At 39.1% G+C, this 9,279-nt stretch overlaps 3 protein-coding genes across 18 annotated transcripts in view; 2 read left to right on the plus strand and 1 right to left on the minus strand.

Moving 5' to 3' along the window:
- Positions 1-3,908, plus strand: part of cep170aa (centrosomal protein 170Aa) — a 41,567-nt gene extending 37,659 nt beyond the window's left edge. For all 16 annotated transcript variants that reach the window (XM_075479014.1, XM_075479089.1, XM_075479053.1 and 13 more), the window contains 5 exons: positions 65-232; positions 345-433; positions 557-650; positions 745-796; positions 1,191-3,908. In XM_075479014.1, coding sequence (XP_075335129.1) covers positions 65-232; positions 345-433; positions 557-650; positions 745-796; positions 1,191-1,513 — 726 coding nt within the window. In that variant the 3' untranslated portion in view covers positions 1,514-3,908. The remainder of the gene's footprint in view (positions 1-64; positions 233-344; positions 434-556; positions 651-744; positions 797-1,190) is intronic.
- Positions 3,909-4,738: 830 nt separating this feature from the next.
- hint1 (histidine triad nucleotide binding protein 1) lies at positions 4,739-6,137 on the minus strand. Its single transcript, XM_075484938.1, has 3 exons — positions 5,964-6,137; positions 5,189-5,293; positions 4,739-5,031 (listed from the first exon to the last, which is right to left on the minus strand). Exons 1-3 carry the CDS (start codon positions 6,072-6,074, stop codon positions 4,867-4,869), a joined length of 381 nt encoding a protein of 126 aa, XP_075341053.1. The 5' UTR covers positions 6,075-6,137; the 3' UTR covers positions 4,739-4,866.
- An 89-nt stretch (positions 6,138-6,226) lies between these two features.
- On the plus strand, positions 6,227-8,600 carry lyrm7 (LYR motif containing 7). The gene is made up of 5 exons (XM_075479248.1): positions 6,227-6,276; positions 6,543-6,615; positions 6,758-6,828; positions 7,867-7,948; positions 8,100-8,600. Exons 1-5 carry the CDS (start codon positions 6,259-6,261, stop codon positions 8,168-8,170), a joined length of 315 nt encoding a protein of 104 aa, XP_075335363.1. The 5' UTR covers positions 6,227-6,258; the 3' UTR covers positions 8,171-8,600.
- The last annotated feature ends 679 nt before the right edge of the window (positions 8,601-9,279 follow it).

The raw sequence follows: 9,279 nt of genomic DNA on the forward strand, positions 1-9,279 counted from the left end.
AACACTGGATTAAGAAACTGCAATTAATTTCCCTCCTCTCTCCCCTCTCTCTGTCTTTTCTCAGTTGGTGGATCGGGTGTTTGATGAGAGCCTCAACTTCAGAAAAATCCCCCCAGTTATCTCAACCAATAAGGCACCAGAGATTAACGGTAAACCAGTGGAGCACCGACCCCGAGCTCCTGACAGTCTGGAGCCCCGAGCCTTGAGGAGACGCACCTGGAACAGAGAGGATGTGAGGGGCAAAGCAGAACCAAGACACCACACTGAGGCTTTGACAAGAACATCTGAAACCCACTTCAGGTTGCCACTTTTCACAGTTATTTTCTTTCTGTGTGTGTATTCAGGCGGTGTTGGACAGCCTGCTCCTCCACTCAGTTTCTCAATTGTCGTCCAAGATAAGAAACTCTGTTGACAAAACAGCAGGAAAGATCAGGTAATTCTTTCATTTTAAACTATGTATCAGCATTTTTACAGTCCATCAACCTCTCGTTTCCCCCCCTTTGTATCAAAAATTCTCCTCTATCAACGTCTCCTTTTGTGTGTTATTTCTCTCCAGGATCTTGTTCAAGGATAAGGACAGGAACTGGGAGGAAATTGAAAGTAAACTGAGGTCAGAGAGTGACATACCACTCCTTAAAACCTCCAACAAGGTACAGAAACCCGTCTGTCTGAATGATATTTGATAAGAAGAAAACTACAGTTATACAGGGAGCTAATGGTTCTGTCCATACTTCCCCTCTTTAGGAAATTTCCTCGATTCTGCTTGAACTGAAGAGAGTTGAGAAGCAGCTCCAAGGTAAAGCAGAAGACACATGCACACCTCTATGCTACATTTTGAACATTTTAGACACCATGTTTTTATTTGTTAACATGTAATGGTTGATGATTATGTGCATATGAAAAATGGAAAGCAGCGAAAAATTGCAAAAACTTAGAGTTGAGTGATGTTTTTTCTTTAGATATTTGTCAGACATTGATGTATATAACATCAATATCTCTCAAATATTTAATTTGACTTACATAGCTTCAAATCTGAAATAATATTGTTGAGTTTTAACACTCAAATTTTATGTTAATTTGCCTTATTGGTACTGTTTTTATGAGGCTATTCCATGATTACAATCTACAGTTTACAGCAGTAAGTGGACAGTAGCTTCCACAAACTGATTGTATCACTGTTTCTGTCCCAGTGATCAACGTGATGGTAGACCCAGATGGGACTTTGGACGCCTTGGCCAGCCTCAGTCTGACCAGCCCCACCACCCCAACCAAGCCCCAAACCGCCAAAACATCTGCCAACAACCCCGGGTCGGTACCCCCAGTCAAAGAATCACTGCCGGAGATCCTTCCTGGGCCTGGAGGTTCAGCAGCCTGCTCCAGGGTTCAGACTTCCTCTGCCAGCATGGAGAAGAGTACACAGGACACCAGCGTGGGTTTGGCTTTAACAGGGGTCGGAGGACTGCCCTTCAGCCGCATAAGGCCAAGCGGAGAGGAGGCCATCGCGCAGAAATGAATATTATGTTTCTGAGATGAATTTTATGTGAATAAACACGAGTAAGGATTGGAGTGCAGGTGGCTGGTGAACAGTAATGCTGACAGTGATGCAGGTGTGGAAACACACTCTTTTTTTGACCGGACACCGGCCATTCTGCTGGTTATATCATTTTAGGATTGTAGTATAGTAAAAAGATGATTTAATAATCATCAAGTGATGCACCATGGACATGCACTCAAGCAGAAATTTACCCATGAATGATTTGAGCCGACTTACAATGACATCTCATCCTCCGACTGTTCATGCTCACAGGCCAGCCTGACATCTTGGTGGACAGATCTGTGTGGTTGTGCAGTCTCCTTCACTCCCCTTGCCTTCTTCGTGTGTTTGGACCTTATCCTACACTAAGGACATGCCTTAAAACACATCCACAACAGTAACATCGTAGCCCCTGTCACGCAAATAATGTTCAAAAAATCTTTTTTGACTTGAACACAGTTCTTTCAGACAAACTGAATGCATTGTAAGATAAGACTTTGTCAACGTGTTTTATTTACTTGGAAATTAAGTGCAACAGATGGCAATAATTTATTAGCTCGAGTTCAGTGCAAAGAATATTTCAGCAGCCTTAAATAACCTCCCTGGCAAACCACATACATAACTACTCATGCTTTAAACTTGGAACTGTTAGAATCACTTCAGAAATTAAGAAGAATTGCAGATGTTTTCATATACATATATATATATATATATATATATATATATATCTATATATATATATATATATATATATATAGATATATACATATCTATATATATATATTTCAGAATTGTAACCGTCCATTGAGCCAAACCTGATTTTTAATGCCTCTCCACCTCTGAGTTCACCTGTTTCCATCCTCACCTGTTATAAGTCACTCTTTCCTTCCCGGTAGCTGGCTTCAGTTTGTCGCTGCAGTAGCATTTACAGGACGCTGCTCTGTGCTGATCTTACTGATATCCAATGAGTCTTTTACTCAACAGTAGCAGCCTTTGGGAAACCAATGATAAAAACCACTCACCAAAGTTGACAGCTTTCTTGATGAAGTCATTTTCCAACAGCAGAGGGATCTTGAAATGAATCTTGATTTTCCGGTTCATCTCAATGTAAACTTCTATTGCAGTTGGTGCTTTTTCTCTGAATGTCTCTGAAGACCTTTTTTCTGCCAACAAATCAAAGACTGAAGCGGTTTATTCATTACAATGAAACTCTATTTTAATCATTGCTGACACACGTGATAAAGCATGTTGGAATCTTTGCCCTTAGCTTTTTTGCTGTCTTCTGCTCAATTTTTTCCTTTTTTTTAATGATTTCTAATTGGCTATTTTCTACTTTTTACACTCACCGGAAATGCGATTTCTATTTTATCATGTCAAAATATTTTTTATTCAGACACTGCTGCTGTACTTTTAAATGATCATCTTTTTGTTGCCACTCAAGTACAGATGCAACATGGACATAAAGAAGCTGCTGAAATGAGTTTAAATGAACGTGCCATCAAAAAGAGACCGACTCACAAAAAGGCCTTCCAGTGGTTCAAAGTGAGTCGGTGAATTTTTTTTAAAAATTAGCTCCCCTACTTTTTTAGGAATTTTGCTTTTAACGTCACACCAGTGTAAATCCTGAAGGCTCTTTGTTTTGTTTCTACAAGGGGGAGGGGAGCTCCAGTATACTGGATACTGTAAAGGTGCAGTTTGTATAATTAACCCCTTTCTCATTGACTTTGCTGCTTTCGTAGTTACTCTATGGAGACTAACCATTTTCTGAATCTCCTCAGCTTATAGTCTGTGTCTAGAGTAAAATGACTTAAAGGCAGTGTATTAGTACTTAGATACTCTGACAATAGTAAATTAGGTACCAGAATACTTGCTCATTTCCTTCTCTCTATAACTGTACTGTACACCTATTTTCAATGCCTCAAAGTGCCCATTTTGACAATAGAAGGGCATTGATTAAAAGAAGAAAGTAATTGTCTAAAAACTTATTTTGCACATCCTTGTTTTTCCATGCAGACAAAGTGAAGACGCAGTGACAGGCTGCATGAAATGAGTGATGTCACTCTGCCTGATATCAGAAATGACTGCCTTGCCTCTGAAACTGTTTAAAGAAAGCCTTGAATTCTTTGACCTATTTTGTCTCCGGCCCCATTTTATCATAAAAAGATTAGGGTATTGTGAATGCTAGGTACATGTTTATTTTTTCAATTCTATGTGACATCGGATCAGTGTTCTTTGTATTATTTTTTTCTTATTTTTGTAAAGAAAGCCACTGTTTTATTTATTTTATTTTTAAAATTATGTGGATGTTTCATGCATTTTATATTTGTTCAGCTATCTGCATTGGTTCTTACTGTTAATAAAACAGAGCCATTCACTTGTCTCTCGGTTGTTTTCTTTCTTAGAAGAAGTGCGGACAAGAATCTGCATAATTTTGTGTACAGCATTAAAGGATTTTATTCCTCCCACGCAAACCTACTCTGGCTCAGATTTCCACAGGGTTGCTTTTTGAGCTAAAACACAGACTATGCCAGTATTACATATATATTAGCCTGAAGTATTCCAAAACAAAATTTACCAAGTGCATTTATTGAAAGACATACAAAAATCACTGGATTTGTTGTAAAGTCAGAGTTATTTTCATTTTCATTCTCAGGGTCTACTTCCATTCTTGCTGAGTAGAAGTAGATCCTTCTACACTTGGGGCAATTAATCATGTGTCAACGCAAAATGCAAATGACTCAGCAAGCTTTGTGCTGCCTGGACTCTCTTACACATTTGCATATTGAACTGTTTGTATCTTTTCATATGGAGGCACACCAACAATAGACCTCCAGTACTTCTTCATCTATGGACACATTAAAACTACAGTATCAACTGAAGAATGAGATCAATATCAGGGAACTAAATTCATCAATCCAAGATGGCACATGGTGCATCTTAATAGCAAGAAATGAACAGCAGGAGTTTGGGCATGTCTCTTACAGCAGACCAAGTACTGCTGACGGACCTGTGAATCAATATCTTCAGCTGCAGTGATATGAATTCTCCTCACAATGGGAACACCAAGTGTTCTTCTTTCCTTCAAATATAAGCTTAGCATCCTAGAATCCAAACAGCATGAAGACATTCAAGGTGTCATCATAATTAAAAAAAAATTCAATTCAATTAGGTGTAAAAAAAATAAAAAAAAGACAAGAGTCTCTGTTATTGTAAATTTTATTGACATCGATGGATTTCAAGGTTTTGACTCAATGGACAAATGAATTTAACAGTACTGGATGTCAGACAACAGACGTTAACATGATAAATTGGCCTATGCAGGAAGATGGAGGTTAGCCAGGGGGCCACCCCATAGTGCGTCCACCCAGGACGTGGATGTGGATGTGGTAGACTGACTGACCGCCATCTGGCCCATCGTTGATGACGATCCTGTAGCCTTTAGACAGACCTGCTTCATGAGCACACTTCTTTGCAACCAGCATCATGTGGCCCAACAACTAAGCAGCAGAGAGAGAGCATTTAATCAATGACACTAAGATGAAAAGACGGATGCAAAAAAGATGCAAGCTTTTGATTGAAGTAGTGTTGAGAATAAATTGTTGTAAATGGCTCCCTCTCGTGGCTAAAAGCTGAAACCCATACAGTCATACTCACTGCAGCATCACTGTCCTCGGCTTGTGACAGCTGAACAATTGGCTTTTTTGGTACTACAAGGATGTGAGTGGGAGCTTGAGGAGCTACATCGGGGAAGGCAATACACTGAAATACAAAGAAACACAAAGGGCCAAATTAAGAATGTGCAGGAGGCTGCAAAGAGTAGAAGCATCAACATGAAAAATACAGAGATAACTGTTAGTGCATAATGAATTTAGATTATTAATGAAAACCTTAATCACTGTTTTTTCCAGCTGTGACTTCCCATATATGCATACATTTCAACATGGTGTGTCTCAATATTGCACGGCTTATTTACCCTCAGTTTCTATGAGCCCACAATAACAACAGACAAAAACTTAGTACAGCTTATCTGCACCAGAGAGTTGCATCTCAAATATGCTGCCTCATAGTAGTGAATATGAATATTCTACCAGATGTGCATGCACACATGACAAGTCACTGGCTCCAAGTCGCCCATATATGAGCCAATGGCAACCCCAGACGCCAACTTGCAGCAAAAGATATAAGTTTGTTGTGGTTCACTGTGTCATTCCAGGTTTGCAGAGTCTGTTAGCAGACTGACTGACTTTCCCTCGGCTGGTTTATTCTGTTATTGACATGTTCCACATGGCACGCTTATAAAAAGCTTTCCAGTACCGTTACTGCAAAGCTAGCGCAGAGCTAGCATTAGCTAAATGTATCCTGTCAGGACCTGAAGCCGCACAGTACCAGCAGCGATATTTGATCAAGAATAAACGCTTTAACTGCATACCTGATCATCCTCATAGATGAATTTGGCAGGAATCTCTTTGCGTATGATCTTTCCAAATATCGTGTCTCCGCCAGGTTTGGCAGTCTGCGCTTTCGCTGTTTCATCAGCCATGTTGGCGCAGGTAAACCGCAGACTGGGCGAACGCAGCCTGTTAGCTCTGTTTTTGGATGATGAAACTACATTGAACGCTCATTGGCTACAAAATCGCGTCATTTTCAAGTCGACACTGATTGGCCACAAACTGGCACTTTCTGATTACGTCTGCCCACTCCGGACGTTAGGACAAGAACTCAAGATGGGGACTCGTTTGAAGGTGAGAATGAGACGTGCTTGAGCTTTTTTTAACAATAATATTTTAAACCAGGTTTTCCTTTTACATCGTTTGGCTAATTGTACATGAATATCTGTTTTTATGTCATGTTACGTTGCTTAAGTCGTTTAATATGTCAAATAACAGCTGCTTGAGTTCATGTAACAGCTGCTGCGAAGTTGCTCGTTGCTGACTGTGTGTTTAAATGCAGGTTCTAAGCGTGTTTAAATCTAAATGCAGGTTCTAAGCGTGTTTAAATCTAAATGCAGGTTCTAAGCGTGTTTAAATCGCTGCACAGAACGAGGATGGCTGTGTTCAAAGAAGATGAAAGAGCACTGACAGGTGGGCTATGCAGCAGGTTGGTTTGATTCTCAGAAAAGAACAAAACTGTAAAGTGTCTTGCATTGATTCATGATGTTAACCAAGCAAACTTGGTCCATTATCCGATTATTCAAATGTAAAATAAATGTTTTCTTCCGCAAAGCTGCAAGACTTAAGATCAACGAGGAGTTCCAAAAAAATAAAAATGAAACGTCAGAGGAAAACATCCAGAAGGTACAGTGGCCATTTTCTATCAGAATTATTGGTGTTGTGTAATATTATTGTTATTATGATTATTATGTCATTTTATTGAACCAGGAAAAGTCTAATTGAGGTCAAATACCTTTTTCACAAAGTGTCTTTGCCAGGACAGGATAAAACAATCAATCAACACTTCTACATCTGAAAGTACCTGTGTCTCAGTCAAATGAAATTGCTTTAAATTGATTGAAGCCAGTTTTGAAGTTGATTCCGTAGAAGAGGTGCAGCCAAGGGCGTAGGAAAGTGTTTAATATTGGGGGGAAACATATCGGAAACCTGACAGATATAAGATCATTCTTGTGTTGGACAAATGTGCCTGTCTCCAATATTGGGGGGGACACGTCTCCACCCGGTTCCTACGCCTATGGGTGCAGCATAATTAAATGCCAAATTTGCCAATTCAGCATGGGCTCTGGCAACAGCAATATATCCTGAGTATGAAAAGAGATGTCATTTAGATGGTCAATTTTAATTTTAGATGGTATGTTCATAGAACATTGTTGTATGCCATTGCTTGGAGTCAGAATAACCTTGCGCCACCACAGCAGCTTTGTCTTTTGTACAATGATGTTAGACAGTAATATTCAAACAAAGAAAAAAAAAGAATTGCTGTATCTTGACAAACAAATGAAGCATTATGTGCAAACATGACAAGAATAAGCAGTAAGTCCTGAATATTTTATATTACAATTTTTGAATGTTTGGACAAAGTTTGGTTATGCTATATCAGCTGTAGAAAGCTTCTTCAGTGCTTTTTATTAATACTTAAAATGCAGAAAGTGAGGTCAGTAAAGAGTTTAATCTTTGGATCTTAAGTCCTGTGTTCTCATCTAAAGGATGAAATGCTGATTTGATAAGTAAAAAAAATAAAGACACAAAACTGATGGGTGCTGTTACATTTGAAGGAGGGCAGGTGTTTTATATGTTTCATGCCCGGAGCCTAACTATCTTATAATCTGTTTGTGAGTTCTGTTCATCCTGAAAAGTTAATTATCTCTGCGTTTTTTACAGATGATTAAAATGGGCTCAGCTGTGGAAACTATTCTTCGAGAGGGTGTAGTACAAATGGAACATGTTGGAGAAGAGAAGCTCTGTATGATATGATTTTTCTTCTCAAGTCACATCAGAGCAACTTTTGAATTCAGACAATGCATATTTTGACATATTTGGTGATTTTTTTTTTTTTTTTTTTTTCCCCTTATGATATTATACATATTTATTCCTCACCCTTTTTTGTCTGACAGTGCTTCGACCCAGAGAGGGCCTCTTTCTGGAAAATGTACCCTATTGTGACGAACCCAGAAAAAAGTCCTGACAGACTGGTTCATCAGCAAAGACAGTATAATCCTTTACCATCATTTGTTTCATGGATTAAACCTTAAAAGCATTTCAAGTTGTTCAGGACCTCCTGAGTAAGCACATTTGAAAGATCATCGCAACAGGAAGAAATGCCAACTCTTGATTCAGTGAAGATCTCTCTGCCTGCGCTGGAAACTTGATGCCATAAGTTCATGTACAGTATTTTATCAAATGTTATTTAAATGTGTTCCGTCAGCTTTTTCAGTGGCTTGCAATGAAGAAAAACTGTTTTAATATTGTTTTTGCTGTTACTGGAAATTGACAGTTGATGCTTGGACCATGAATCCCCTTTAAAGGTGTAACAAAATAAATGAAAGCATCTTCTATTAAAAGCACTGATCACATTTTATTGAATTGTCAGGAATAAAGTCGTTACTCTCTAATAAGGGTTCAAAGGGTGATCTTTTTTTTTCTCAGTTGAAAAATTAAGTTGTGTATCTTAACCCCTGTATGGTCTTCAGTTTTGGGATCCTTTGTTGTCCCTCGGGTCAAATTGACCCGGGACATATTTGGGGCTTTAGAAACAATTCTAACATAAAATTTTAATTCATAAACCATTAACATATTGTCTTTATCTCAATTAAAGAGGGCTGTGCGGCTCTTCCAGTGGCTGGTTCTTGAGCTGCTCCAGCGGCCACCTGTGGTGCTCCTTGTAGTGCATATTCCGAGTGAAGGCCATCTTCAGAACACTCTGAATTGACATCTAAATTATCTTCATATTCAGAGACATCTTCCTCTTCCACATCGCTATGTGCCTGACTCCCTTCAAATATGAGTTCCAAAGCCCTCTGGCAGCTAAATCTTTTGGTCATACTGATGGTGGAAGACTGTACTGTGATTTTGTCTCACCCCCTTGATGTGCAGGTGTAACGCATATAGTGCGATAAAATGTTTGATTTTTACAAGAAAGTGAGAAGAAACAGCTTCTCTGTGCTTTGATGATAATAATGTAACATTGTGTGTGTCTCTGTGCGTGCCGGTCAAAATGACCCGAAGACCATATGAAGGATGTAAATGTGTGGCGTGTAGTAGCATGTGTCCTCAAAACTTTTTGGTTTGTTTGTA

Source organism: Odontesthes bonariensis, chromosome 2, assembly GCF_027942865.1.
Source record: "Odontesthes bonariensis isolate fOdoBon6 chromosome 2, fOdoBon6.hap1, whole genome shotgun sequence".
NCBI classification, from domain to species: domain Eukaryota; kingdom Metazoa; phylum Chordata; class Actinopteri; order Atheriniformes; family Atherinopsidae; genus Odontesthes; species Odontesthes bonariensis.

What these genes read in the sequence shown, in the direction of transcription:
- hint1 (XM_075484938.1), bottom strand. Translation starts at nt 6,074, where the DNA reads ATGGCTGATGAAACAGCGAAAGCGCAGACTGCCAAACCTGGCGGAGAC. An exon ending in TCATCTATGAGGATGATCAG is followed by an intron (nt 5,294 to 5,963) that starts GTATGCAGTTAA and finishes TTTGTATTTCAG; the next exon opens with TGTATTGCCTTCCCCGATGT. An exon ending in CCGAGGACAGTGATGCTGCA is followed by an intron (nt 5,032 to 5,188) that starts GTGAGTATGACT and finishes TCTGCTGCTTAG; the next exon opens with TTGTTGGGCCACATGATGCT.
- lyrm7 (XM_075479248.1), top strand. An exon ending in AGATGAAAGAGCACTGACAG is followed by an intron (nt 6,616 to 6,757) that starts GTGGGCTATGCA and finishes TCTTCCGCAAAG; the next exon opens with CTGCAAGACTTAAGATCAAC. An exon ending in CAGAGGAAAACATCCAGAAG is followed by an intron (nt 6,829 to 7,866) that starts GTACAGTGGCCA and finishes CGTTTTTTACAG; the next exon opens with ATGATTAAAATGGGCTCAGC.